General features: G+C 55.8%; 4 protein-coding genes across 4 annotated transcripts; 3 read left to right on the forward strand and 1 right to left on the reverse strand.

Moving 5' to 3' along the window:
* The first annotated feature begins 8 nt into the window (after positions 1 to 8).
* TGME49_210781 (ubiquitin carboxyl-terminal hydrolase) lies at positions 9 to 13,144 on the forward strand. The gene is made up of 3 exons (XM_018779518.1): positions 9 to 6,602; positions 7,031 to 7,476; positions 7,627 to 13,144. The coding sequence occupies exons 1-3, from the start codon at positions 1,358 to 1,360 to the stop codon at positions 12,742 to 12,744; spliced, it is 10,809 nt and encodes a 3,602-aa protein (XP_018637959.1). The 5' UTR covers positions 9 to 1,357; the 3' UTR covers positions 12,745 to 13,144.
* A 2,084-nt stretch (positions 13,145 to 15,228) lies between these two features.
* TGME49_210778 (hemimethylated DNA binding domain-containing protein) lies at positions 15,229 to 21,379 on the forward strand (the record flags this gene model as incomplete). The annotated part of the gene is made up of 15 exons (XM_018779517.1): positions 15,229 to 15,677; positions 16,005 to 16,128; positions 16,606 to 16,767; positions 17,134 to 17,257; positions 17,726 to 17,970; positions 18,827 to 18,934; positions 19,200 to 19,289; positions 19,383 to 19,454; positions 19,631 to 19,704; positions 19,805 to 19,894; positions 19,986 to 20,064; positions 20,613 to 20,723; positions 20,964 to 21,032; positions 21,225 to 21,240; positions 21,306 to 21,379. The coding sequence occupies 15 exons, from the start codon at positions 15,229 to 15,231 to the stop codon at positions 21,320 to 21,322; spliced, it is 1,830 nt and encodes a 609-aa protein (XP_018637958.1). The 3' UTR covers positions 21,323 to 21,379.
* On the reverse strand, positions 21,335 to 23,082 carry TGME49_210770 (hypothetical protein). Its single transcript, XM_002371191.1, has 12 exons — positions 22,790 to 23,082; positions 22,653 to 22,733; positions 22,501 to 22,591; positions 22,412 to 22,447; positions 22,275 to 22,360; positions 22,149 to 22,221; positions 22,058 to 22,089; positions 21,959 to 22,006; positions 21,851 to 21,898; positions 21,744 to 21,794; positions 21,601 to 21,681; positions 21,335 to 21,546 (listed from the first exon to the last, which is right to left on the reverse strand). The coding sequence occupies exons 1-12, from the start codon at positions 23,000 to 23,002 to the stop codon at positions 21,412 to 21,414; spliced, it is 975 nt and encodes a 324-aa protein (XP_002371232.1). The 5' UTR covers positions 23,003 to 23,082; the 3' UTR covers positions 21,335 to 21,411.
* A 797-nt stretch (positions 23,083 to 23,879) lies between these two features.
* TGME49_210760 (glutamine amidotransferase-related, putative) lies at positions 23,880 to 27,449 on the forward strand. Its single transcript, XM_002371190.2, has 3 exons — positions 23,880 to 24,886; positions 25,134 to 25,684; positions 25,909 to 27,449. The coding sequence occupies exons 1-3, from the start codon at positions 24,013 to 24,015 to the stop codon at positions 26,038 to 26,040; spliced, it is 1,557 nt and encodes a 518-aa protein (XP_002371231.1). The 5' UTR covers positions 23,880 to 24,012; the 3' UTR covers positions 26,041 to 27,449.
* The last annotated feature ends 292 nt before the right edge of the window (positions 27,450 to 27,741 follow it).

Here is a 27,741-nt window from a genome sequence, read left to right on the forward strand (position 1 = left end):
TTCGTTTCTCGGTGGACAAAGTAAGGGCTCGTCTTCCTGCCTTAAGTGCCACACAACGCAAGGGGGGTAATCGAGAAAACCGTCAGCTGCCGACTGAGAGGCCAACATTCTACTGTCAGCCTCTCCCCGTGGTCGCGTTCCGATTTCTTTCGTTTATGAAGTCTGTGGAGAACCCCTTAGCAAGCGCACTGCGTTTGTAGAGGCGATCTTTTCTGTCCACCCGGAAAATTTCCGGAAGCCTTTCCGTTTTCCAGCCTTAGAGTCCTGTAGCTTCCCTCCCGCCCTTGGGAAGCCTGTGCTGCTCAAACAGCTGTAATTGTTGTCGGGTCCCCCCAAGCTACGCTGTCTTCAACTCTTTTCCCGCAAAAAAGCAGAGCTTCTTAGGCTGCCATTGCTGTGTAGTCCGTATCGAATTGTTTCGGCCGGCCCCCGTCGTGAACTTCACACGCCTTATCGTGCTTATTTGTGCGCGAAACGTCGACCTGTATCCTGCAAATCACGGGGTGCCTCAGCCAACATCCGAGGGGGGCCTTTGCCCAGGGTACCAATCATTTATCCCATCCGCGCGAGTTGTGTTTCTGGGCGTGTGTCCGTTTTTCTGAAACACTGGCTGTTCGAATTCCAACTGTGCCGCACTCTGCACATGCGCACAACAGGCGAACTCTCGTCCCAGTTTCTGATTTCTATCCCCGTTCTTTCGTCTGCGTGCTCTTGTCCGTTCTCAACCGTCCATGTTCCACACTGTGTCCGTATGGCCTCGCGCACTGTCTTTTGCACGGTTTCTGGCAAGCTGAGATATCGGGATTCTTTGACTCGATGTGAGCCCGTCCTCAGGCGACTCACAGCTCGGCTTCCAGGTGGTCGCTTCCCAGGTTTACCGCAAACTTAATTGCTGTCGGCGAGCTCATGCGCGTTGTCTGAAGCTGTAAAGCCCGCTCGTCACGTGAACGCCACACGCCTAGTCCCCCCGCCCAACCCCCCCCCCCCCGCCACCTGCGCCGAAATCCGATGGTGGTCTAGCCATCTGCACGCCTTCTTGTTCCTGTTCCGCTGTCATCCCGTCTATATAGGAAAAGAGGTTCCGCTTCTTCAGAGAACTGCGGAACTGGGGCTGTTGTCAACTGTCAGAGTCCGTCCCGGAGTCGCGCATTTTCCAGCTCTCTCTGGGAGGCGCCAAAAGACAACATCCCTCGACTTCCCTTTCCGCAAACTGCGTGTGAGGCTTCTCACTCTTGGTCGCGTCCCCAGCGGTTCACTTCCTGCGCAGCACTTGGCTTCTCCGCGATTCAAGCAACTTGCGGGCGCCTCAGCGTGTGTCAGCGCCTTCGGCGACCGCCGGGCGCCTCTCCTCGTCAGAATGCATGCAGAGGGACATTCTTCCCGGCAGCTGCCGTCGACTTCTGCCGAGCCGCTGGTCTGGTCGTTCTGCTCTGCACCTCATGCCCAGGTTCCCTACGCGGCTGGCAGACCGACGGCGCAAGCGGCGTTTCCGTACGGGGCGCATGCCGCGGTGTCGAGCGACGGGTCCTTCGTTCCCGCCCAGCTCTCCAGCGCCGATGGCGCCTGCGGGGCTCTCCCAGGTGTCTCTACACCGGGATACACGGCTTTTGCGTGTTCTGCAAGTGCTCAGGAAGGGGCGCGGAACCTCCGGTGCGACATGCCGGCTACTCGGTCTGGCGGGGACACTCCGAGTCTGGCTCACGGCGGCTCGTGGCCAGTTCAGGCGCGCGGTCTCTACACTGGAGAGGGCGGGAACTTCTGGCTTCCAGTGAGTCGGCCGGACGCCCAGGCCGCACAGGTCCACGGTCTGTCTCAGGCGGTCCAGCGCTCTGTCCTCGCGAGGGATACCGCACCGTTCGCGTCGTCGCACGCCTTCTCCGGTCAGAACGCATTTGCAGAGGGGTCTTCCCAAGTCCAGGCGACCGCGGAAGTCCGGCCCCCGACCAGCGTGTCCAGCTCGGGTGCGGAGGTCCCAACATTTGCGTTTTCGAGTGACCCAGGGGCCGTGAACCATTCAGGCGGCTTCCTGCCTGCGCCTCAGAACTTGACAGGCAGTTTCCTGCGTCAGGAGGAGGCCTCGCGCGTTGCGTTCGCAGGCGCGGGGGACGCGGCCTCAACGTGCACGAACCGGTCAAGGGAAACCCTCGGCTCGGGGAGGGCGGCGCCAGGTTCACGCGATGGTGGAAACGCCGACGCTGTTTCCGATCAAAACCGAGGAGGCGAGGAGCACTGCCCGCTGCCTTCCTTGGCGTTTGCTGGAACAGCTGCGCGAGACGTGCACTGCGCTTCAGAGCCACCGTCGCTGGCGGAAAGACTCGGGGGAGGAAAAGCCGGCGACGCTGGGGTGTATGTACACCCCGGGGAGACGAACCGCGGGGCGACCGGCGGCTTCAAGCTTCCGCCTCACGCGCCAGAAACGCCGTTTTCGCAGGCAATCCCGACAAAGTGTGTCGACGCGAGAGGCTTCATCACGCACTCCGAGGAGGTGATGATCGGCGTCGAAAGGCCGAATGCGAGTCAGAGGCAGCGGACAATCCCCGACGCGGCTCATCAACTAGGTGACCACGCGTCGGGTGTACATACACCTGGCGCCGTGTTGACGGCGGACCCGCCGAGTTGGCACGGAGGCGCGCCGGTTCCCGCCCCCTTCGTTCACCCATCCGTGGTGCAGCCTCTCACGGAAAACGGTTTCCACGTGCCTGCGGGAGAGTGGAGTCGCAGCAGACCGCAGGCACATCGTCGCGATTCTGGCCTGCACGCTTGCACTGATTTCGCAAGTCCACCGTGCCCGCACCCGCTCGCAGAGGTGCCTCGTCACGCAACGGACGTCTGTCGCCCGCTTTCGTGGTCCGAGCGGAGAACTGATGCGCTGCTTGCGAGAACGGAGGAGTGTCCTCCAGAGCTGTCGCCGGCCCCGAAGAAACGCAGACGCATCAAGAAAGACAAGGTTCCGTCGACGTCTGCCACTCAAACTGGGTCTTTTTCTTCAGCCTCTGACTCCAGAACCCACGAGCCGGCGCCGACCGGGGCAAAGGTCAAACGCATTCGGCCTGCGACCGCGGCGGCGGGCTCAAACACCCGACAGCTGCAGATGCACCCACCGGAGGTGCTGTCTTTCTCGCCCTCCGAAGACACCCCGGAGAAGCGGACAAAGGAGAAGCCTCGGTCCCCGGAAGTGGGCCACGAGCGAATTGGCGACGCGGCGCTTGGCGTGCCCGCACCGCCAGAAGGCCGAAACAGCGTCAACGCCCCGGACGGAGTCGGTGCCTCAAGCTCGCAGGAAAGGTCTGAGTTTATCACAGAGAGACAGGAGGAAGCTGCAGCCACTCAATCGTCTGCTGCCACCGCGTCTGTGTCAATTCAACGCTCCCAGGCGGTCGCTCCTGAGCCCCCGCTCGGCCCTCCGGCGCCTGCTGACAGTTCGCAGCTCCCTTCTGCCTCTTCCGTGTCTCTGCCTACAGCTGCTGCTCTGACCCGTTCCCTCTGTGTCTCGCCTGCCCTCCCATCAGCGCCTTCTTCTTCTCCGTCCTCCTCAGACCCCAGCGATCCCAGCCCCAGTTCAAAGGCCGACGGGCCGCAGGCGCTGAGGGACGCCTCTCCTGGCGAAAGCCGCGAGGCAGTCCCTCCTTCCGCCTCGTTGAATGAGCCACATGATCCGCGTGAGCTGCATGCACAGGCGTCGAGTATCTCCGCTTCGCTTGAGACTGTGGTGCCGCGGAGCCGGGTGCGCGCGCGGCCGCGGAGTCTCTTCGGCAACTGCAGGCGGCCGGGGAGGCGGCCGCGTCGGCCGGAGAGGGGCGGGGAGCCGGAGAGAGGGGCGAGTCTCGTCAAGACAGTGGAGGGCTCTGGGGCTCCAGGGGTGCCTTGCAGCCGAAGTCCCTCGGTGCATGCGCGGAGCTCGCCTGCGTGCGTCGTGGTCGGGTACGGCGCCGTGATGCCCACTCGCGAGGTGGCTGGCAACTCGCTGATGGGTTTAATCAACCTTGGGGGCGGGAGTTGCTTTCTGAATGCGGTTCTGCAGTGTCTAGCGAACTGCCAGCCCCTCCGGGACTTCTACCTGCAGTGGGCGGAGACTCTCCCGCCACGCGAGTTGTTGGGCAGACAGTACGCGGTGTACACGAAGCACCTGGAGCGCCTGGCGCCCTTCTCTCGACGCAGGGTGAAGCGCAGACCCCAGGAGGAGCGCGGCGCCGTCTGCACCTCGATCAGCTGGGAGCTGGCCACAGTCATAAACCACATGTGGAGACAGTCCGGCTCCGTCAAGTTCCTCAAACCCGACGCCCTGTACCAGGCCTGTTGCCGGATCATGCCCGACTTCGACCCACACGAGATGCAAGACAGCGACGAGTTCCTCCGGCTTCTCCTCGACATTCTTGATGCGGAACTTCGCGCTGCGGTGCTTCAGTTGCCTCTCGAAGATGTGTTGCTTCTCCAGAGACGCCCCACCAAGTGGCAGTCAGACGACGGCAGTCCCCAGGTGCCAGGCTCGGAAGCGGCGTCCTCTCGAACCGGCTCAGTGTCAACTCTTGAGACTCCTCCGATGTCCGACGTGGTTTCCTCCGGCTCAGGTTCGCCTTCCTCCCCTTCAGCTTCGCACGCCGCTTCTCCGGTCTCCTCGCCGCTGCCCAGGTCCTCCACGGCTCTGCATACAGAAGCTTCTGCCCTCCCGCCCCCTGTAAAAGGGGTCCGCCGCTCGGCCGACGCGGCCCGAGAACGTGCGTCCGCGGCGTCTGCAACTGCATGCGCGTCTTCCGAAGCTGCATGCGCGAGTCTCCCGCGGGCGCTGCAGGAGGCGTACCGGGCGCGAGTGAAGCAGGAAGCGACTGTGGACTCAGAAGGTGTGTCTGGGTCTCGGGAGAGCAGGCCGTTGACGAAGGCTGAGGCCGGAACGCTGCCGAATCCGGAAGAGAAGTCCGCACACAAGCGTGAAGAGAGCACCACGTCCGGAGAGAAGGCCGCGCCGAGGGTGACCAGCAGCACTGTGGACGCAGTGCAGACCTTGTTCTCGCTGGTGTTCGAGGGCGGGGAAGTCGACGAGGTGCGGTGCAGCGCCTGTGGCAGGCGAACGGCGACGCTGGTCCCCTTCAAAAGTCTCGCGGTCGCCATGACTCAGGAGGCGCAACAGCAGGCGTGCTACTACTCGAGCATGCGTGCGAAACCTGCGACCTTCTCCTCGGAACTCGTGCCAGTCGACCTCGTCGAGTGTCTAGACAGACACTTTGCAGACGACGCAGACTCCCTCAAGCTGTCGACAGGCGAAGGGTACTTCTGCTGTCGCTGCCAGCGGAAGCAAGACGCAGTGAAACGCTGTTGCCTCGTCAAGGACCACCTGCCCTTCGTTCTCTGTCTCACGCTCAAGCGCTTCGTCCGCGGACACGACACCTACAAAATCTGGAACCCGGTGCGTTTTGGCGAGTTCCTGGACCTCTCGAAATACGTCCGCTCAGACGCCTTCCCGGCTCCGACGGGGACTGAGAAGCAGCCAGGGGGCGCTGCGGACCCTGCTGGCGCTGGAGGAGACATTCGAAGCGGACGGGTCTCCTGGTCCGCCTCTGGAGACAGTGCAGATGCGAAGATGGAGCGAGGGGGCGAGGCCGCGAGTGCCTTGGCGCCGGTGGGAACTCCGGGAGGCAAACAAGGGCAAGAATGTGGCGGAGGTCCCACTGCGATTCAGGCGAAGGTGGAACAGAAATCGCAGTGCGAGTTTCCTCGCCTCTCAGGGGGCTTGTCTCTTTGTTCAGAACCTGGCGAGTGGAGCGCGTCACGCTACGCAGCTTCGACCGCTGCCTGGCGGGGCCCGGACGCCCCGGGGGCGGTCGCGGCTTCGCTCCCGCGCGGTGCACTTTCACTCAGCGCCTGCTCCTCGTCTGCAGGTGGAAGGACTTCTACCGGCGATTCTTCGCAGGCGGACTCCCCGCCGGCTTTCCGAGACCGACAGGCCCCCACCCTGGCGTGCATGGAAGCAGGCAGACCTGCTGGAGGAGCCGAAGCGAAGGCGTCGATGGCTGGCTCTCCTGCGAGTGGACTGGAAGGGATCCGTTCCAGAGACGGGAGAGACACCTGGACCCACATGTCGGAGTCCTCTGAAGCCGAATCCGCTATGAAGAGGGAGAAGAACGAAGGGGAAGCCTCTGGCGACTCCAGGAGCGCGTGCAAGTCCGATACGCGCGACCCTGAATCGTCTCTGTATCGGTATTGCCTGGTGGCGCTGATTGAGCACGAGGGACCTGCGACAGACCAGGGGCACTATGTGTGCTACGTCAAGCACCTCGAAACCGGTCAGTGGTTCAAGGCTGACGACAAACTTATCACGCTCGTGGATCTTTCCCAGGTGCTCGCTGCAGCCCCGTACATGCTCTTCTACGAACGCGTGCGAACCTCGGAGTCGATGCGGTCGTACCCGTTCTTCGTCAGCGACGAAGCCTCTGTGAGGTCTGAGAAGCATGAACAAGGAGACACACACGCAGAAGGAGACACTGAGGGCGCGAGCAGCTCGACGTTCGGCCCTGAAAACAGAAAGGCAAGAGCCTGGAGAAGATGCGACTGGTCGTCCTGGACGCAAAGAGTGAAAGAGATTTCCGTTCCGAGCGACCTCTTTGCAGGTTCGTGTCATTCCACCTCCTTCGATGCTTTTTATTTTGTTTCCTCTCTCGCTCTTCTTCGTCGTTCTAGATCGGTTCAAGAGGCTTTTGGTTACAATCGGGGCTACCTCGTCGGGTGCTCCTCGTTGTATTCGCTGTGTCCACCATAGAGACGACTTCGAATAGACAGAAATACGTAGAAACCGGAGGACATCACAGATAAACACAGCTGTGAACAGCACAGCCTCAGTCCCCTCCGCGTCGCTGCGAGCATCCAAGGTCTCTCTGTCGGCGGGGCTCAACACATAGGTCACTTAACCTCGTCTTTCTCTTGTTTCTCTCGAGACTGGTACCCCGTTTTAGATCTCTCCCTCGCGATTGTCTCGGTTTCACGCCTTTTTTTTCTTGTGAATGTCGCTGGTTTTTCCTGTTTTGCGACTTCTTCTCAGATGACGACAGTGGAGGCCCGAGTTCCTCGTGCACTCGGCAGCCGTCTCCGGAGCGTTCGCCGGGAGACAGCGACACTCGGGGGTTGTCTCCGGCGTCTGCGATGTCGGGGAGCTCGGGCCGCCGCGCTCGCTCCGAGGCGCCCGGTGGCGTCCCGCCGTCTCTCTTCTCTTCTTCTTGTGCTTCGCAGGCTCTTGCAGCCGCAGGCAAGGCCCCACGAGCGGCCGGCGGGCGAGCGGGCCTGAGAGAGGCCGTTGGCGCCTCGAGTGGGGCTGTGAGGAGCCGAGTCGGGGTGTCGTCGAGTCGCGGAGCTTCTTGCACCTCTGCGTCTGGAGCCGCGGCGCCAGAGGGCCACGGTAGCTTCAGTCCAGAGGCCGCATGCAGGGCGAGAGATCTTTCAGGGGAGTCGGAAGGAGGCTCGACTGTCGCCGAGGTGGCTGCGGCCCAGGTACGGAGAGAGCAGACACGGACGCACGCAAGTGTGGAAGACGGCTCACAGGTGGGCGCAAGGCAATCGGGTGAGTGTTTCCTCTGGAGTTCAGAGAGAGCGTTTCTCACGCTTGCTTGTTCGTCTACTTTCTTGTGTTCCTGCGTGCAGCGAGAGCCAACCTTCGCGCCGACACCGACTTCGCCGCAGGGCTCCACGGAGCCTGCGAGCCGCGGCCGCCCGGAGACACAGAGACCCTCGGAGAAGGCGTTTCCTCGCCGTGTGGGGCTCCTGGAGCCGGAGCATGTGTCGACGCTCCCTCCGGCAAGCGAAGCCGCCCCGTTCGGCTCTGCAGGCTCCATACGCGTCCTCTCTGGAGGCGAGACGGAAGCGAAAGTGAGGAGTCTCTCTCAGATGGAGAGAACCGAGAGAAAGCGAGGCGCCGTCGAGGCGCCCCCAAGAAGAAGGGCCAGTGTCGAGGGCGGGGGCATGGGGCTCACGGCTGCAGACCGCGAGGTTCGGAGACAGGTGGAGGCGTCTCTTCTTACAGAAGCGGTGAACTACCAGATAGAAAAGGGTAGGGAATCTTCAAGAGGCAAGGCGCCTTCCCCAACTTGCGAGAGCGCCGCTGGCGCTGGAACAGATGGAAAGGTTGCTGAAGTGAAATCGTTCCTTCCTAGAGAAAAATCGGTTTTCCTAGGGGAAGGCAGCGAGGAGGAGGCGAAGCGATCGGGGTCTTTCCAGAAGAACGAGAAGGACACGGACACTGCATGCATCACCTCTGTGAAAGGAGTGGCTGCTGTCGACCCCTGTGGGGGTGTTTGTCCTGTTTCAAAACCTGATGTCTCTCAGAAGGCCTTTTCGGAGACAAGCGAGCCGCCCGACCGCCAGAGTGGGTTGGGCTCGACCGCGAGCAAGGCCTTCGCAGCCACGCCTCAGAGACCCTCTGAGGTGTCTCTTCCAGCCCCAGACTCGGGCGCTGGCGTCGCTGTTTCGCCGCCTCTCTGGACGGGAGCACAGCCGAGTTCGTGTGCGGTCTCCGGCTTTGCTGTGAGTGCCTCGAAGCCCGAAAACGCTGTCCCCATCTCGACACCGGGGTGGCATGTGCTCCACGCCTCTACGAGCTTTCCACAAGGCCCTCCTGCGTTCCAAGGAGACAGTTATCTCCGAGAAGGTTTCGCCCCCGCGGCTAGACTCCCCGGCGGTTCCTCAGTCTCCAGCTCAGGTGGAAATCCAGTGGACTCACCTCACGTGACTCATGGAGGGCCACCGTTAGGAGACAGCTGGAAGGTCCAACCTGGGGCTCACCCTCCGCATGTTGTGTGGGGTTCGCAGGGTATCCCAGAATCACGCTTGCATGCGTACCCGCGGGCAGACGGCTCCCAACAAGGCTTCGCGGTTCAGGTGGCGGCCGACCTTCAGAGTGCGCAAACGCCAGGATTCTCCACGCAGTGGTTGCAGGAGACTACGCGAAGCGCCGAAGAAACAGTCCGGACAGGCACCGGGGCACCTCCGACAGCGGGGACGCCCTTGGCTGTAAAGGGCGGAGGTCCCCAAGTCTCTCTGGACTCACGAGAGGGACAAGGCCGACGGCGAGAGGGTTCAGGGCCTCCCGCGGAGACAGGTGCGCCTGTGTGGCCTGTGGGGGAGAGGCCGGTGGACGGCGGTACTGCGGGTGCCACCTGGAAGCAGGCGACCGAAATCGAAGGTCTTTCTGCAAAGCCGCAAGTTGCTTCAGCTCGACCGGAAGAAAACATAGGACCTGGAGGAGTCGACATAGCTCCTGCGTCTTCAGTCGCTTCTCACGCGGACCCAGTTGCTCCGAGTTCCGGAGTAGATTCAGCGTCTGCGCCAGAAGACGCTCAGGCTGCCGCGAAGGCTGCGGCCGCAGAGAAAGCTGCTAAAAGACGGCGACGCGCGCGCCAACTCCAACAACAAAATCGAAGGCTGAAGAATGCAGAAGCTGCGGAAGTGGAAGCTGCAGCGGCGCATGCTGCACTGCCTTCTGTTGGAGGTGGAAGGGAGCCTGTGGCACATGCAGCGGAGATGGGACTCGCGGCCTCGGAGGCTGCGAGAGGGGGGATTTCTACGACCGCGCCAGGGTCGGGGATTTTTCCTCAGCAGCAGACGCAGGCTGGACAGGCGTACGTGGGCGTCGTCCCTTACCCGGGAGCAGCAGGTAGAGAAGTCCCGCACGGACATCCTGGAGTGGCGTTTTCAGAAGGATTTGCTGTGACTCCTGCATGCGCGCCATTACCGCAGGGCCTACCAGGACAGGGCTACAGGGCCGGTGGCCAGCAGCTGGGGACTTCGACGCTGTACACTTGGTCCGGGGCCCCTGGGAAGTTGTACGGACAGGGCACTAGTCACGTCAGTAGCCCGTCTCTGCCCCAGCTGCAGTCGCATGCAGTCCAGTGGAATGCGTCCTTCTCGGTTGCTGCAGCGGCTCTTCAAGAGGCTGCTGCAGCCGCCGCGACAGACGCCGGAGCGCAGGGTGAAGCTGCGAAGCCGGTCGCTGCACCGACCCCTCCGAGGCGTCGCAAGAAGAACGGATCTGCTCCGGAAACGGCAGGCGCAGCTCGCGTCGAAGGTTTGTCGGTGTCCATACAGGGCGGTGTCTCGCAGCCGGTGGGGGGCTGGAATCCCTCGCAGCATTTGCCTCAAGGGCCGCTGCTGTCGGGCACCGCGCTCGGCCCGAACCCCACCGTGTCCAGAAGCGAGGTCGATCACGGCCGTGGTGCTGTCGGCAATTTCCAGGCTCCTAGCCAGCCTGGAATGTCGGACTATCTGGGGGTTCACATGCAAGTGCTGGGTGCTAGCGGCGCTTCTGGGGCGGGAGACTGCCGTGCAGTCTTCGCCTCGCAAGTGCCTTGCGCTGGAACCAGCTCGGGACCGAGGTCGGGAGAGCCGCAGTTCCCTGGGGCGTGTGGAGGCGCAGCGACTTCGGCGTCGTTCTACGGAAGCGACGGGGCCTTCTCGAGCTCGGCGCCGGTCATGGGGCACTTGCCGTCGGTCGCCGGCCCCCAGGGGTTTTTGCCTTCTGCCACGGCGGAGCAGGCGAGAGCGCCTGTGCCCTGCGGTGAATCAGTGCAGCCTCCGAAGAAACCGCCTCGGAAAAGGCCGCCTGCGAACAAGGCGGTGCAGCCCCAGGCGCAAACAGAGATCGCTCTTTCGGCCTCGCAGCCGAGTGCATGCGCCGGCACCTTGGGCGAGAAACACAGCGAGTTCTCCACGCCCCACGGGCACCTGCGACAGGACGGATTCGAAAGCTCTTCGAACTCCGTGGGGACTTCGTGGGCGCTTCAGACGACTCCGGACAGTGCCGCGGGACGGCCGCGAGAAATGCAACGTCAGGGCGTTTCAAAACCCCACGGTCTGGCAAGCGCGCCTCCGAGCCTCCCGCAAACCTGCGCGGTGCCCATGGGCTACAAAAGTGGGCCTTTTCCGCAGCCGTCCCTGCACGCGCTTCCAGCGGCAGTAACTGGCGGGACCCAGGGGTTTACGGGTGGTGTATGTACACATTGTGGGAGACCGGCGACTGCGACGGAGCAGGGCTTTCAGCCTTCCTGTTCGTGCGCCACGAGGTTTTTCTCAGCTTCCCGAGAAGGGTTCGCTGCCCAGAGCGGGGTGACCACCGCAGGCGCCACATGGCCCAGCCACGTTTTTCCTGGCGAGAGAAATCCTTCCGGGGATCTACTACCGCAGGCGCGCCCCGCGCATGCAGCCATTGGCGAAGAACGTGTCTTACCCCAGCCCGCGTTCGTCGGGACTGTGGATTCGAACCAACAACTCCAGCTGAACTACCCCAGCACTCAGTACGGGTGGCCGGCGTCCGCAGGGCGAGGCACAAACCCCAGTGCTTCAGGGTTTGTCGCGTCTCACTTCCCCGCGCAGCCAAGTCCGAGAGGAGCGGAGCGACAGGGGCCAGGCGCCCCGGCTGCGGCTGTCCCAGCACACCAGCTGGGTGTGGCCTGGGGGACACAGGCGCGAGCGCCGGCTGTCCAGTGCATGCAGAGTTCGTCGAGTGGTCGCGCTGGGGGCGTCTCTGCAGAAGCGAAGAAGCGAAGCAGGAAGAAGAAGCCGAGCGCGCAAGACGCGAGCGTTATGAAGAGCAGCCAGCAGCCTGGGGAAGTCGCCAGCGACGCAGGCGTCGCAGCGACCGTGGAGGCGGCGCGTCTCAACCCAGCGTCTCAGGCTCACGACATAGCGTTTCAGGAGTGCTCACCGGCAGCGCCTCGCGCCAAGAGTCGCGCCACCAAAAGCGTGGACAAACCAGAACCTTCGGTGTCGAGTGAGAGGCTGACGGGGACGCCTGAGGCGATTGCGCGCGTATTCACTGACGAACACAGTTTGCAAGGAATGCCCGCTACGCAGCTCGTGCAAGCCTCCGGTTCGCATGCGCCTTGCCCCAGGCAGACTCACCAGTACTATCCTGGGGACCTGATGAGCAAGGGGCATGGAGATCGGCGAGACCACACCTCAGCGACAGACCAGTCGTGGGCAGGCGGAACTTTTCGAGGGTTCCAGAACCACGTCGAACCCGTCTCGCCGGTCAAAGCGACGAGTGCTCAAGAGTCTTTTGTGCGCGGGCAACAGACAGAAGGGCAAAGCTACGCTTGGGGCTGGACGGGAGCGAGCGTTGGAGGCACTTCTTGTCATCAGACCAACTTCCATGGCGCTGCTCAACCAGCCATGGTTCAAGCTTTTGGGTCTACCGCCGTCTCTCAAGTGTTGCCCTCCACAGTTCCAGGCAGCCGGGACGGCCGGGGGCACTTTGAGAATAACGGGCTCCAGACGCGGCCGGCGATGGGCGTTCCTTTACCAAATTCAGAAAGTGTGTATCATCACGGAGGGGTGGCAGTTACCCATTTACCTGCCTCTGGCGAGGCGCTTTTGCAGCAACAACAACAGCACGCCGTCTACGCGGGTTCCACAGTTCCCAAAACCCAGAACGTTTTTCAAGAAGACGCGCGGCAGTACTCCACGGGAATGTCAATATCGGGACCTGCGTTTTCTCACGGTCTTCGCGCGGTTCAGTCAATGCCAACTGTGAACTACAACAAAGTGCCTGAAGCAGGTAGGCTCGGCGCACCGGCACCGGCGAATCATCCAGAGGGAGCTGCTGCTGGCATGATTTGCGTATCGGCACCATCCCATGTAGGAATGGACGCCCAGCATTTCCCTCCGGGGGTCGTTTCAGCCGGTGGTTTCTACCAAGCCGGGTATAAAAGTTCTCAGAGATTTTTCGTGGACGGCGCTGGTGAACCAATGCGGACCCGACCACCGTAAGCCGGTCGGGTGTCTAGACACCGAAGGCGTGGACGCGCCAACTTTTCGGTAGCGGACCTAGAATGTGTGATGCGTGCTGCAGGTAGTGGTTTGTTTGTCCGACGTCCGCATTTTCATTCAGCCTATAACACCGGTTTAAGCCTTGACACAGAATCTGCGCAGAGCAGCTCTCTGGGGCGCTGAACAGAGCATAACTTTGTTCGACGTTCTCGGCCTCTCGACACGATTTGGACGCTGATCTCGGGTGTCCTTGTAAAGGGATTCCCTGGCGACGGTGGCATGTATCATGAAACGTAGTTCGAGATTCGACGCCAGGGAAAAAAAAGCTTACTGGATGTTTCAGTTTCGACAAGCATATTCACAGAACGAAGCAGCTCGAAGAGTGGCAGAACAAGTCAGCGATCACTTTACAAAACATGGAACAGATGGTCGTGTCAGGAGTGGAGTGAAGGACTAGTTACGCTTTTGAAGCGGCCTAGCTCTTGCAACTCTTGACTTGCCGTTCTGGGCACACTGTTTCAGAGGCGCAGATATGGCGTGTATTGTTGCCCGACAAACGCTTTTGAGAAGTGAAAGGAGTACGTACACCGCACAGATCACACCGAGCGATGAAGACGAATGAACGGGGCAATGGATAGGAACAGCACAATAGGACAACGATGAGGACGCTTCCAAAGTGAGGGAGGCAATCACAGGCGCACAAAGCATGGCCGAAGCGATCATGACATAACTGGAAGTTAAACCGGAGGATGCAATTTTCCTTGCACAGTAGAGAGATATCACGGCGAACTTTCTGTCGGTGGTAACTCCTATTATAAGGAACCATCCCCTAGTTACTAGTGAAAACCATGAAAGCTTATGCGTATATGCCCTGTATACTGACGTTCATGCGTGTAAATGTATGTATGTCGGCTGTCCTGAGTACATGGAAAGTTACAAATCTGCGCTGCTACGGTCTCCAATCCAGCACGCTTGCACGAAGCATTAAAAGTCAGCCTCTCGGTTGTTACGGGGAATGTTGAGGTCATCCACTGTAATGAAAATTGGCGGTTTAAAAACCCCCTGTGGTGAGAGTGCCGTAGTGAGAGCCTTTCCTCATGCAGCGTACAGAAGCCTCCCAAGACCATCCTTCTTTGTCTAAATGACTTAGCCGTTCGCGTATGGTGTTCTTCGTTACCGGCATCAGCGCTGGTCTCCCACTGAAGATGCTGCAGTTCGATGCGGCCCTCGAGGCAATCGTTGAGGCAGTTGGAATGAGCCGACTGATTGCTACGTCAAAGAACTCTAGTCTCTGCGACCATTTCTGTGCAGGGTGACAAGCCGACTATGAATTGTGTTCGTGCTGGTTAATCCAGCTGTCCTACAGACATCAGGGCATGTGTCTACAAGGAGTACAAATATCATAACAATCGTTTTGGCAGTCTCCTTCCTAGTGCTAGTCTGTACGAAGTAGTCGGGTCTATGCATCGAGAGTACGATAATCAACTTGGTAGTGGTCCATCTCTACGTACCAGGATACATTTCAGCCACGTTATGGTCAGCGCTACCTTGGGATTCTCTGCAAATCAAACAAATGATGGACAAACTATTGACACGGGGATTTAAGTGCTAGCTGAACCCGAGGCACGGTATCGTTGAAAAACGCTGTTTCTTCAGCTGTCGTATGGCTTTCCACTCTCCCTCCGCGACAGGAGTCTGATGTCCCGAATGACATTTTTCATTGCTCGCCGCTGTTTACAGTCGTATGCTCCTGGTTAGCATGTCGCTCTCGGCTCTGATTCGCCGAAGAGCACCTCGCCTCACACTTTGGCTTTTTTGCTGTGCTCTCAATACGTCTGCGCTTTTGCATGGTAGCCAACCGTTGTCTCCGTTCCCGTCTCAGACACTGCAGCATTTCGTTTCAGGTCTTCTCCGCACTTGGGTTGTATTTGTCGCTTTTATGAGCCTCGAAAGATTACCCAATCCGCATTTCTGCCATTCGGGCGCGTAGATTGTATGCTGCTTCCGTCCTGTCCTCAGTGAACACCAGATGTGAGTCTATTTCCCGCCAGTGTGCATGCGTTGTCACATGCATCTTAGCTGGCGCTCCTTCTACAGCCGCACAGATTCCCTTTTCCCTCGCGTCTGTTTGTTTGGCAAGTCGTTTCAGTTCATTCCTGTCGAAGTCACTGCACAGATTTGCTCTGTGTGTCGCTGGCCTGCAGAGGATCCAGTCTTGGTGAAGGGTGTCGATGTCCCTCCGGACCTCTGAACGGCCCTCGCCAGACATGTCCAGCGCCTGTTACCTTATGGAGGCGGGTCAGGGGCTCGCCTCGTGACGATTTCGCCTCCCGACCTTTTCAATCTAGATTTTTTCGCATTTTCCACAAGATACCGACAATGGCAGGCGTATGCTTGCACTCTGTCTGCAGCGCGAGCCGCCTGAGCAGGGTAGTTCACCACTGCGTTGTTTTCCTGTCCTGCGCCTGCTTTCTTTCCCTTCGAATGGAGGATTTCTTGTCCATCGCTCACGGCAACCCGCTGGATGGACCGATGGCAGAAACGCCGAGGTGGCACCCGGCAGAGTGGGAGGCGGTCCTTGGGAACATGGAAAGCGCCGTTTTGAAAATCGACTTCTCTCAGAGCCTTGGCAACTGGGCGTCCATCAGAGAGCAGTCCACGTTCAACGTGACGATGGCGGACTCGACCGTCGTATGCACGCACCCGCAGCGACGAGATGACGACCTTTTCATGGAGTTCCCTCAGAGTACACAGAACGCAAAGAGCAACGGCTTGACCCCTAAGAGAGCAGACGCGGAACCGAAACGCTTAGTTTCGGCCTTCCCGGAAATGCGCGATTACCTGCGAACCGCTCGACTCAGATGGATCGTTGACCGGTGCTTCCAGTTCAAAGACGGAGACGCTTCGGAGTGGACCTATGAAATCTGCGTGGGGTAAGCCAGGCTGGCTGTCCTGTATTTGCGCCTTCCTCATTCGCATGACTGGAGACCCCGTCGCATGGCATCAGCCAGCGGATGGACTTCACTTGCTTACGAAACTGCTGTCGCCAACCCAGTACTGACCGTAGTCACATGGATGGAAAATATCCATACATGCATACCTATATATATATATATATATATATATATATATATATGATTCGTGTTGTTACACACTTCCTTGCACCCATCGACATAGAGGAGGTTTGACGGTATTTTCACGATCTGGGGTCAAGGTGGTTTAGCGCCTTTTCCCCCTTTTGTTCTGCGTCATGTCCACAGGAAGAAAGTGACGCAGTTCGCAGGCAACCAGAAAGCCGGGAAGACGATAGGCAAAACGCTCTTTGAGTGGGGGACGTACAAGATAGGTCACGACCAGCTATGGGCGAACGGCACTTTGACTCAGGTGAGAACTGTTGCATAGGTTCGAGACGTTTCGACGTATAAAACAGGGGATGTAAAACGTTGATGTAGGCCACTACTTGTCTCTCCTGGATAAACCGTGTTCAGGACTGTGCGTTTGACTCCTTATAGCACTTGCTGGTAGTCGTCCCTTTCCTTTCCGACGTCCCTACGGTAACAGATATCCTCGTGCTTGTCCAGTGATGCGGACGCTCTACTCGCTGTCTTCGTTCCGCGAGTGCGTTTTTTCTCTGTCAAGCGAAGCGCGTCAAGTGCCACTTTGCACATGTTCCGGAGTCGAACTCTCGTCACTTGATGCACTTGATGCGCCTGATGAGCACACGACGCTCTTGCGCATGCAGATTCGAGGTCCAATCCATGTCTAGAATCCCAGACGGACCTCCGAAGACTGCTCGACATGAGTTCATAAGTGCAACCCACGATCTACAGAGTCGTTCAGCACCCCCTTTTGTCGATTCAGATCTATGGAAACGGCACCGGAGGACGGCAGACGGAAGTCTTCTTCGAGTGTCTTGACCAGTATCCGACAGTTACGGCAATCGAAGAAGTTCGCGAAAGCGAGTTGCGCATGTGGGTTGGAGCCTCCATGTTTTGCGACTTCCGTCCAACCAACCCGACACCTGTAAGGGTAGAAGCATCTCAGGAGAAATGATTCGGTTCTGTCACTGTGCTCAATACTGGTAGGACCCTGGTTCCATATCTGTCGATTTCAGGGTGTTTCTATACAAGCATTCGCGTTATCCACGAATGTAGGACCCGACTCAAATAAAAGGCGACATGACAAACTGAAAAACATCAACGGGGACGATGTGAAGTGGCGTTACGAACCAGTTGACTTCGCGTTTGAGCTGCTACGTGTTTCGCGTCTCAGACGCCGCAAGTTGGAAGATTCTCTCATCGAGAAAGAAGGCCCACGTGTGTCAGAAATCGATTACCATTTCTACAATCATAAATGGAAAAATACTTTTCAACAAAATCTTCTTTGCAGCCCTTGCTCGAGGCGCTCCTGCGGCCACTCGAAGGCTGGTGCGCGAACTTCACGACGACTGGATTCTGGTCCTACGAATACTGTCATCCAGACAGCTTGGTCCAATTTCACAAAGACAGTTCAGGTAACGATCAGGAAGTGGTGATGGACTAGCTATGATCCCTCATACGCAGTCAGTTGTGCTACTTATATTTGCTGATACATTTCAGTCGTTTCATTGTGGGTGCTGTATTGGATTCTTCATCTAGAGCACTACAGATCTAGTGTAGAGTTCTCTAGTTACATAGTTGCCTGTATACGTTAGAGTAAATGCAAAGATTGAGCGTCTTCATCCTCCCATGTCCCCTCGGTGGAGCTTCGAAACGGCACCACTTGAAATTTCGTGTGTACACACACAAACTGGTGGTCCGCAGAAACGGTAAAATACTGCTGCTTCGGGATACGCAGTTTACGGTTTACTAAGCGAGTTCATATTGGAACAAGAATTGCGGTGTTTTTTTTCAGATAGCATGGAATGTCCAAGCTGGTCACTTTAAGTAAACCAAACAACTAGTTCACGTTGAAACAAAAACTGTGGTGTTGTGGGTATCAGGCGATGTCAGAGACCCGATGTTCCTCCTGGGAACTCTGCACACGTCGACACCGTCGTCGACATTCATGTGGAAAACCCACGCGTCTGCAGACTTCCCCATGCTCCGAGGAAAAGGCGCAGGCGTCAACACAAACAGTCGGCCGAAGTTCCGCTTTCTGCCGGTCCAGCTTGTGGACTTTCCCTCCGAGCTCAACAGGGGACGAGAGGAGAAACCCCAGCAGGTCCTCGCTATGGAGTTGACGAAGGTAAGTGCCTGTCGGAGGGGGGAGGAGGGGCTGAAACAGAGAGTAAGAAATTCATAGGCTTTTTCGGGTGACTGGAGGACGTCGAGTCGTGATTTTGGAACGCCGGTCGGTGCGATCAACATATCTTCTGAAATGCGAGCAAGCCCGAGGTTGTTCTTCCGGTATGGATGCTTTCGGGTGACGAGTATGAGGTGAACTGAGTAGGGAGGGCAGCGTCAGAAAGGCGGAAAGTTTGGAGCAGAAATACCACACATACACCACAAACTGGAAGAGATCAAGAAGACAGAGAATAAGTCATCAAAGACAAATCGAGTGAAAGGAAAGAAAAGGCAAGTGTTCTTTTACGAAAACGCGAGGTCCCGCTGAGGTAGGCAAAGATGAACAAACCGAAACCAAGGGAGAACGACGGGTTGCAAAGACCGGACAAAACCAGACAGCTGTCTTGAGCCGGAATGAGATCAGACCATTCTCATAAATCCACATAATAGGTCGCTTTTCCATTTCGTATGACACAAGTCAACTTCCCCTCCAGCTGACACTGCCTCCTTGGAAGGCACTTTCCTTTAGTGTCAGTTTCAGTCTCTCCCGAAACGACGTTAGGATTGCTTGTGTCTTTCTGACTCGGTGTGCTTACATGCGAGTCTTTCGCGGACTGCAATTCAAGACCCGGGAGCCGGGGATGACCTGCACTGGCACTCGGGTCTCTTCGAGGGGTACGAGGCCAGAACACATGCCGACGGCGAAGCGAGGAGCGGGGACTTTTTCGTTACCTTGGAATAGCAACTGCTCATGTCTCTCTTTCCTGCAGGAAATATCTATGTCTCTCGCCTTTTTGTCACTTTGCTGTGAACGGCAGGGAACACTCTGTGACAGCGCGGATGTCCAGCGGAGCACTCGCGTCCTTTTCGAGTGCCCTGACGACTTCGCCACGCTCGCCACGCATCAGGTCATGAAAGTGATGGAGGTGCGTTTGTGTTCATGGAAAATGAGAGGTAAAATTGCCTTTGTCTGGCAGATTTCTTCACCGTTGCTGTTAAGGGTTTGTTGTGTGTTTAAAACCGATACCGATTAAGTGCTCGTCGTGAGAGTTTCTGGTGCCTTTTGGGAAAACACTTGAGCAGATACGCCTACGGATGGACGAGGTGCCGACAGACGAAAGAGCTGCTGGTCGGTGTGTCGTGCCTGAAAGACAGCTTGAACGATTGTCGACTGGTGTGGTTTGTCTACAGACATCGCCGTGCCACCATGAGCTACTGATACACACCCCTCTAGTCTGTCCACACCCACGACTGCTACCACCCCGGCCGAAGGAACCGCAGGTAAGCCACCGTGACCAAATCGGGATTACTCGTTCTGTTAGGTTTTTGCAGTGAATCAACGTCGAGCAGTTTCTCCTTTGCTTGTCTTTACAGCAAGTCAACTGCGTCCCAGTGGAAAGCCATCAGTTGGATTCGCCTCACGTGTCTGAGGCCAACCACGTGAAGGTGAGGGCAACGGTCTGTGTACCAGCAGAGCAGTGTGGTGTGCGGTCTCATAACTGTAGCATCTCTTTTGGGTGTTGCAGTCGGTTATCTGCTGTTGTAGTGGTCGATGGAGAGAGGGAGGCCTGCCAAACCGTGAGAAAAAACTGCTCCCCATGTTCCCTTTTTTTTTCAATCAGGTCACTGCCGGGACGGCAGTAGATCCAGGGCTCGAAGCGATCCCGTCAAGTTATCTTCCTGATGGCAAAATCAGGTAAGCGGAACCACGAGGCTAGAGGTGCAAGTCAATACAACACGGGCTTTCACGCGGACTGATATGATTCTCTCTGGTATTTGCCTTGTTTTGCTTGAAGCTTAAACGGGAGCCACTTCGGCATGAGACAATATAAGAGAAGTCGTTCATCTCGGAAGTCCCCTGCTTTCAGGGTTGGACGCCTCGTCAGGTATGCCACAACGGAATGGTAGCACGTGTACCTTACAAGACTCGCGCAGTACGTGACCGTCCGTTTCGTGTGTCTTTTTGATCACTTGCAGGCATCGGTGGTCTAAATACACGGCAGTGGTGCTTTCGTGGGACCGCAGCTGCGAAGCCCCTCCAGATTGGACTGCGAAGGTGAGTTTTGTGGTGATCTGAAGCGGGATGGTTGAGTCGCAGGTCCGCCGAGCGACGGCCGCGCACGCGTTGAGAGTGATTCCACAATTTTTGACCTTGTCAAACTGTGAGGCAAGCGGTGTAGTCAGATGTCATTTCAGAGAGGAAGCTCCCTCCGCGATCAACTGCACTGCTCTATTTCCAGGGTGTGGCTGAAATGACGCTTTGACATGTACGGCCTCATGCATACGAACCTGTATCAAAAATAAGACACATAAGACACAAGACGTGATACCATGTGAACGCCGATGTAGTTATGGGGCGGCACCTGGGTACAGCCAAAGGCAATGGACAAGAAAGGTTCCGCACGCGCACGCTGCTACTACCGGGCCTTTGACCGCCCTGAGCACCACCGGCACGCAGCGGATGGTACAGACGGTGGCTGGTTGATGCCACCGAAAAGGGGACTGTTGTTGGGTCAATAGTTTTTGAAGTGAACGGCATAGCCTCAGTTCGAAGATTCTTCAGACACAAGTGCTCACACTCGCGTGCAACCGTGCGGCCCGCAGGTTTACGAGCACTATCCTGAATCATCCAGTCACAAGCCTCATTATCTCCTCTTGGTGGACCAGGCAGCTGTAAGAGAACCTCAACTGCCCCTATTTGCCTACGTGCCAGAAGTAAGTTGTTCTAGTGAGACGCCGTAGAGCAAGTCGGATCTCTGACTAGTACGACAGTGTGATGAATCCGGTCACACACACGACTGTGCTTATCAAAATCACGTGAATAACCGCATGTCATCGTCACCAGCGCAGTATCCCGAAACTCCCTCGTCTCCGTACTCATCCAGCAGTCGATCTTTACCTGTTTTCTACAAACGGAGAATAGTAACCCATATGTGCTGTGCGTTGATGTTCCAGGTTGCCCTAGAGCCAGCACCTGCCGGCCAAGGACTTTTCCGACATCCTCTCACCTCATATTTCTTTCACGTGAGTCTCTATTGGTAGCCTCTAGGTGTTTTTGTAACGGGCTGATCCACCTTTTGATTAGGTGCGCTAGGTGGTACTCCGAGCATGCTCAAGCACTGTTGCAAGGTTCGCTTGTCGTGCAAACTTATATTCGCACATAGTAGGCTATCATGGATGGGCTTTCAACGTCGATCTGATGTTTTCTCCGTGCAGCATTTTTCAACTCACAGTGGCCACTTCGTTCCACTGATGAATACAACAATTCCCCAGATGTTCCCAGAAGACTTCTCAGAGGCCTCACAAGCAATTAAAATTGGAATATCTGAGTTGAACGATAAACTGGCTTCTTCACTGGGAGTATCACACGCTGACATAAGTGACCGGCCCCAAGTGATTGGGTTCACACCATAAAGCTCCGCGCAAAATTGCCATGGTCTTTTGTGGACAACCTTGTGAACTTCCGGTTTTCGTGGATATCGTGTTTGACACCCCGCTTCTGCTTCGCTCTTTGTCGGAGTATTTGTACAAACGACTCCTGAAAAAGGTGTAAGGCGACCGACTCGCAAAATGGTCTCGGTGGCATGTTTACCTGTTCTTCATCATCATGTTCCGCGTCTGAATCTTCGGTCGGTTCTCCTGCCATTTCTTTCTCTGTTTTTTCTTCCTCTTTCTGCACATGTCTTTTGCTTTAACAGCGAGCTGCTTCCTCGCACCTCTGAAAATGTAACGCACCTCTAGGGCTTCCTCATCATCTCTCAGTTTTTCTAGTTTCTCCTCAACGCCCTACGCGAAACTGTATCCAGTGTCACCACAGTTTTTGGTTTTTGGGTGCTACTCACCTCACACTTAGAAGTGGATAATGGTGGCTTGCCGCACTCTGTGTTCAGCTGCACAATGTGACGCTCTCATCCTGAGGAATTCACAGACCAAACTTGTGTTGCTCCCACCTCCGTAGATGATTCGACGTCAGAAGGCTTCCCGACATCGAGTCTGCCCTGAATGAAAAGTGGTAGTGTTGAAGGCGATGAGTTCTCATAGGTTCTTACTGCTGCTAAAGAAGAACCATGCGGTTTTTTATCTGCGAATATCTGCCATGACCAGACTAGTGATATCCTATGACGGCACGAAATTCTGTACCTGCTCCGGCTTTCAGGTCGCCATGCGAGGAATGGAAGCCAGTCAAGGCAGCTTCCGCGTCCGTAATTGCCCGCTAAATATGTTTGTACAACCTGCCTTGCTCTAGAAATGATGCATCATACTCACGCTGGCCTTCTGTTGTTCTTCCGCAAAAACTTCTGCCCCGGATTCAGCCTCTTGCTCGTCAATCTTCTTCTGAAGCTCCAGTTCGGCTGGGCAGAAAATAGGTTTTGCGGTTGCGCTGAGCAAGCATTACAAATCACCTTTGGCATCTTTCTCAATCATTTTTGTTTCCTTCACTGCAAACGACAGTTAGACGTTAGTCGACGAGTACCCGGTGCTTAGTCCCTACTTGTGTCGGTTCGAATCTGATCCTTCTGCTGAGCTTCATCTATCTTCATCTGTGCTATGAAAGCTTTGTCCGCTGCCCTTTTCTCACGGTCCTACAAATGGGTGTGACTTTTGGGCATGACATCCTCAACTGAGCATAAAACACGGGCGTACGGCCTTCATTTCACGTTCTTCCTCAATACGTTCTAACTCTTCGTCTTCTGCCTCTAGTTTAGCTTGACGCTGCACCGTCTCCTGTTGAGGAAAATAGGCTTATGGACTGCAGAAGTGCCCCTCAGTTCCAAGCTCACCACATCTTCCTCATGGGAGAGTGCACTATCAGTCTCAGCTTCTTCCGATGCGTGAAGACTCGTCTCTGATTCTGTATCAGGTGGCCCTTCGCGTTGAAAAGCAGATGCCCTGCCGTTCACTTTTGACAGCAGCTTGTCGATTGGAACGGCGTAAAGATTAGAGGTGGCTGACGCCATCCCGACAATGAAAACCACTACTCTTGAGAAGTGCATTTCTATGACCAGTGATGTCTCTCACTGAGACCCAACTATAAAGTACATCGCACTGCTTAACGCCACGTTGGATTTGTGGCACCGGAACAATCTTGTGTTGATCCTAGCTGTGCAGAACTGCGGTGTAGTGACACTCCACGCCCCACTGTTACTAGATCGTGCAAGTCACTTTCAGTCCCTCTCCTCCGAAGACTTTATGTAAAGCAGTACCCTCCCGCACTTTTATACTCCACCTGTCAGTAAGCGTTCTAATGTGCTGAGACACTTCCATCATGGGTCTTTCATCAGCAATCGTGCACGGGCCGCAGGAGTTGTGTGTCTGCAATAGTGCTCGCCGCTCGGCCGGGTTCAGCCGTGTCGAGGTAACGACGCCATGGCTGTAGCATGGAGTTAAGTTTAAAATGGCATCAGCTCTAGTGGTGGCAGGTCATAATATTTTTTTATCTGTTGGTTCGTCCATAGATGAGAGCTCCTGTTTGTGCTACATTCTACCGAGTTGTGTCTGCTGACCAGAAGCGCGTCGCTTTTTGCCTCATTCTATAAAAATCGCCCGACATACGAGCAGAGGGAACCCTAGCTGCACTCCTGGACTGGCCCAGCTTTTCCTGCCTCATTTATGCCGCCTTGATTGAGCGTTTGCTTAACTTTGTCTTTGCATCGATTGTCATACTTGCCCAATGTCTGAAATCTTCCATCGGTGTTCTCCCAGCTCATACAGTTTCCCACGGCTCAACTGCTGCTCGCGCCAGGGGGGCGGCAGCGTGCGTCCAGCGCATCCCAGCGTGTAGTGTGATACGCTGTCACACGTACACGTCTGTTTCAGTTTCGCGCAGCGCGCCGGGATCACCAAAATCCAGAACGTGCTATCCAGTCGGCTACTCTACGTCAAGTTTGCATGGTTCCTAGCTTCAGTTGCTGTTGCACAGCTATTCTTGCGTTAACAACCGTGTGACCTCTCCGTGTTGTAAACGGTGGCCGCCGACCCCTCTCGTTCAGAGAGTGTCTTCTCGATGCTTGAACATCTCGAGAGAGCCATGTCTCTCACACTGGAATTCTCGCGTACGGGTAAACCTTCCATCGATAAGAGTTTTTCTCCTGTGGACTCACCCTCCTTTTTTCGGAGCTGCGGTGACAGTGGGCTAACCACCACAACGGCAGCCAGTAACCATACTGATGAAACTTCGTCAGTAGCATCTAATACAGCCGCCGGACTACTCGCTGGTAATCTTGCCGACCTTTACAGTGATGAGGAAGTTCCGTTTTCCGCGATGATTCCCTCCAGAAGCAGCGCCAAGGCTTCTCAGGGGGAAGGCATTACGAAGATCGCTGACGACCAGAACCAGTTGAAAATACCGTTGTCACAGTCGGGCGAATTACTGGCAGAGCAAGATATCCCACGGGCACTTGACGACTTCGTGCGTGTTCTCGTGGTGACTCGAAGATGGCTGCGCAAAGGTCGCCTCACCGGATATGTTAGTGAACTGCATCTGGAGATGTTGCAGATTCATAATGCCGTGCCGGTAATGGTTCCTAGAACTCCGTGGACCCGCGCCATGCTGGATGGTTTCATGCCGATGCATGGATTGTTGCTAGTTGAAGGCGAAGATGTCGGCCCATCACTCGATCCATACAGAGGCACTGCGTCAGTGGACCAAGTGCAGAAGCTTGAGGTGCAGTCGATGCACCCTGGCGAGGTCACGTCTGACGAGGACCGAGATGCTATCGAGTTGGAGCTTCTTCAGCGGTGTCACAGGGATGGCATACCTATATTAGGAATTTGTAGAGGGTGCCAGCTTATCAATATATTTCGCGGCGGTTCGCTTTATTACGATATCGGTTTACAAGTCGGCAAAGAAGTGCAGCACATCAACTATAGCAACTACGGTAAGTGTCGGTGGGACTCACAAAGAACGACGTCAGCTAGCTTTTCTGCTTTTTTCGTGTACATCCTACCTCGCTATGCCAAGGCCTTTTGTCAAGAGGATGGTCCAGTGTCTTCATGTGTTCATCGTCAAACAAACCGATATAAAGGCTGTGGTATCTTGTAGGTTACTTTAGAAAACTAGTGTGTTTCTCTGATGAAGAAACTCGGTTACATTGGTGACATCGTTGGTGTTCGTTTGTTCTGCAGATCAACACCGACATGGGTTGTGGGTAAATGCTCGTTCGCCGCTCGCGAGTTTGTTCCGGGAGGAGTGTGAAAAAGGGCGCTCCTGCGGTGCGCTTCTATCAGCCGAAGATGTTCTAGAGCGTATCCAGACTCCACAACCAGTGATATCCTCGCGTGGGGTAGAGGCACGTGCAGAGCCAGAACTGCATCAAGATGCCAGCACGAAATCGGAGGTGAACGGGCTGGCCACAGCCTCAACAGGAAACGGTGCGGCTTCTGGTTCGGCTGAGAGATGCAACGACGACACATCATGTTCTGGTCCCGAAACTGGAAGAGGCGACGTTTTTTTCAGTTTGCAAGTGAATTCTTACCACCACCAAGGAGTGCGCCAGTTGGGCCAGGGTTTGTTTCCGATTGCTTTTTCTGAAGATGGTCTTGTCGAAGCTTATTGTGACGATGGCATGATGACGTCTGAAAGCCGGCAACCCGGAGCGGACCCGAAGGATGGAAGCTGGCAAAATGCCGAACGTGACACCAGGCGGCCCAGAGAACATTTCGTGCTTGGTCTTCAGGTGCGTTGTGTATCATCATTGCCCCGTCCTACCTGAAGAACAAATCACAGTTCTGAAACCAGCGCAGAGTCGAGATGCTCTTTTTGCCATAGTATGATGTGTGATCCAACTGCCCTATGTTTTTTTGGCAACACCCGTCCCGCTGAGGGACCTTCTAGCGCTCGATGTTCTCGTACGAGAGAGTACATACGAACCTGTTTCGTACATTTTTTGTGCATTTGCAGTTTCATCCGGAGCGAATGACGGAGGACTATGCAGGATGCCGGCGCATATTCGGGGCTTTCGTTGCGGCGTGTCGGAGGTACAAGAACGCTGCTGCTTCGGCTACATCCACAGTGTCTCGCTCTAAGGAGTGATCATTTGAGTAACTGCTTCCCGTGAACAGATCTTTGAAGCGGCGCTACCTGGCAGCAGTCACCATATTAGGCTAGAGTGCATGTCTCTACCGTTTGTTTTCCGTTGACTCTGCTAGTCCTCGCTGCAGCGATGTGTCGACACCCCTCGGTGCTGGCCGTCGTAGCGATAGCAAGTCTAGCAGCCACAAGGTGGCGGTAGCCTGACGGAGGATCCAATTTGTTTTTGGGAGTCTTCAACGTAGAACAGCTGCCTGGTTTGGTGGTAGCTGGCTCATATGTACACCGAGTTTGGAACGCTGCATACATAGGGCGCGATCGTGATAAAGTTCACACACGGTATGATCGAGGGTGATATGTTCTTCTGTGTGAGGTTTGAATGTTTTGTCTTCGATGTTTCATCGTTCCTTTGCGAATTTTGGCTATTATACCTTGAGAGAGCGTGACGATGCCGTCGCGGGGATGAGCTCTGCCTGTTTCATGCGGCCGACATAAAGGGTTTTTATAGATGTTTCATTCATCTACCGATTCATTTTTGACGACGTCATTCCCGTGTTGGGAATTTTAAGACGTCTTTTTTCCATTCCTTGTCATGGGATGTTGGCGTGCGTGTCTACAGTGTAGACACGTTTGTCTCTTGCAGCATGGTTGTGTAGGTTGACTAAGGGGGGGAGAGAGACACGAGCAAATGGGGGAAAACTAATTGACGATGTGCATTGTCTTTGAACCACCTGGCTGAATTGAACTGGCTGGTTTCAATCAGCACGTCTGTACAGATGGACTTGTCAAGGAAGCGGCTGACACTAAAGTCACGTGTACTGTTGTGGCGTTACTGTACTTTTGAAAATGCGTTCCTTTTATGTCTCTGGTGCCAGCTGTTTGGCAGTTGTCGTTTGGATGGAGATGTAAGGTGTGGCTACCGCTAATGGTGACGACTTTTTTCTACGCTGCGACACGTGAACGTGAAGTTAGACACCAGGACGATAAAGTCATGGGTTGACAATAAGCCCTGGGTTTACCGAGGCGCGGCAGAATTAAACACTACCATGAAGAAGCAGTGCAGTATGTTTCTCTTTTCTGAGGAGACTAGGTGCTTGGACACATGTTTCGAAACATTTCGACGGTAGTGACAGGAAAGTATTGGCACACCATATTTTCGGATTTTTGTCCGTTCTGGGTTGAGCGGAATTGTGGTGACACCTAGTTGAGTCGCTGAAGGTGACGCAGCACCAGCATAACAAATATCTGCTTTTGGATTCTGTACCGTTTTCGTGAGCTAGACCAGTTTGTCAATATCTTCTTTTTTTGACACCGCAGATTTTCTCCTCTATATCATGTGATTTCCGGTTGCATACGGGCGACGTCCTAGAACCAACGACTTCTCAAGGAACTGAAAAGAAATGTGTCGGTGCCTCAAATGTTGTACCAGCGCGTGCACAGAATCACATTCGTTTCAAAGCGTGGGCGGGAAACAAAACGAGTTAGCGAACTTCTCTATGATGCCAGAAGAATATTCCAGCAAGAGTATGATTGTACACTGCTGATGAGATTGCAGAGTGGGTTACTGGCGAGAAACAGAGTAGCCTGATACTGCTGCTGGTCGATGGTATGCTTCACCGTACCAAGTCACACGTAGAAGCGGTTCCTCTGACGCATATACCCATCCCAGGAAGGACGTCAACAAGCTGCACTGGCAAGTTGTTG

Source organism: Toxoplasma gondii, chromosome IV (assembly GCF_000006565.2).
Source record: "Toxoplasma gondii ME49 chromosome IV, whole genome shotgun sequence".
NCBI lineage: Eukaryota > Apicomplexa > Conoidasida > Eucoccidiorida > Sarcocystidae > Toxoplasma > Toxoplasma gondii.

What these genes read in the sequence shown, in the direction of transcription:
- TGME49_210770 (XM_002371191.1), bottom strand. Translation starts at nt 23,002, where the DNA reads ATGCACTTCTCAAGAGTAGTGGTTTTCATTGTCGGGATGGCGTCAGCC. An exon ending in TCAGATTCGAACCGACACAA is followed by an intron (nt 22,448 to 22,500) that starts GTAGGGACTAAG and finishes TGTCGTTTGCAG; the next exon opens with TGAAGGAAACAAAAATGATT. An exon ending in AACATGATGATGAAGAACAG is followed by an intron (nt 21,547 to 21,600) that starts GTAAACATGCCA and finishes CACCTTTTTCAG; the next exon opens with GAGTCGTTTGTACAAATACT.
- TGME49_210760 (XM_002371190.2), top strand. Translation starts at nt 24,013, where the DNA reads ATGCTTGAACATCTCGAGAGAGCCATGTCTCTCACACTGGAATTCTCG. An exon ending in CATCAACTATAGCAACTACG is followed by an intron (nt 24,887 to 25,133) that starts GTAAGTGTCGGT and finishes TTTGTTCTGCAG; the next exon opens with ATCAACACCGACATGGGTTG. An exon ending in ATTTCGTGCTTGGTCTTCAG is followed by an intron (nt 25,685 to 25,908) that starts GTGCGTTGTGTA and finishes GTGCATTTGCAG; the next exon opens with TTTCATCCGGAGCGAATGAC.
- TGME49_210781 (XM_018779518.1), top strand. Translation starts at nt 1,358, where the DNA reads ATGCATGCAGAGGGACATTCTTCCCGGCAGCTGCCGTCGACTTCTGCC. An exon ending in TCCGAGCGACCTCTTTGCAG is followed by an intron (nt 6,603 to 7,030) that starts GTTCGTGTCATT and finishes ACTTCTTCTCAG; the next exon opens with ATGACGACAGTGGAGGCCCG. An exon ending in CCGAGGTGGCTGCGGCCCAG is followed by an intron (nt 7,477 to 7,626) that starts GTACGGAGAGAG and finishes TCCTGCGTGCAG; the next exon opens with CGAGAGCCAACCTTCGCGCC.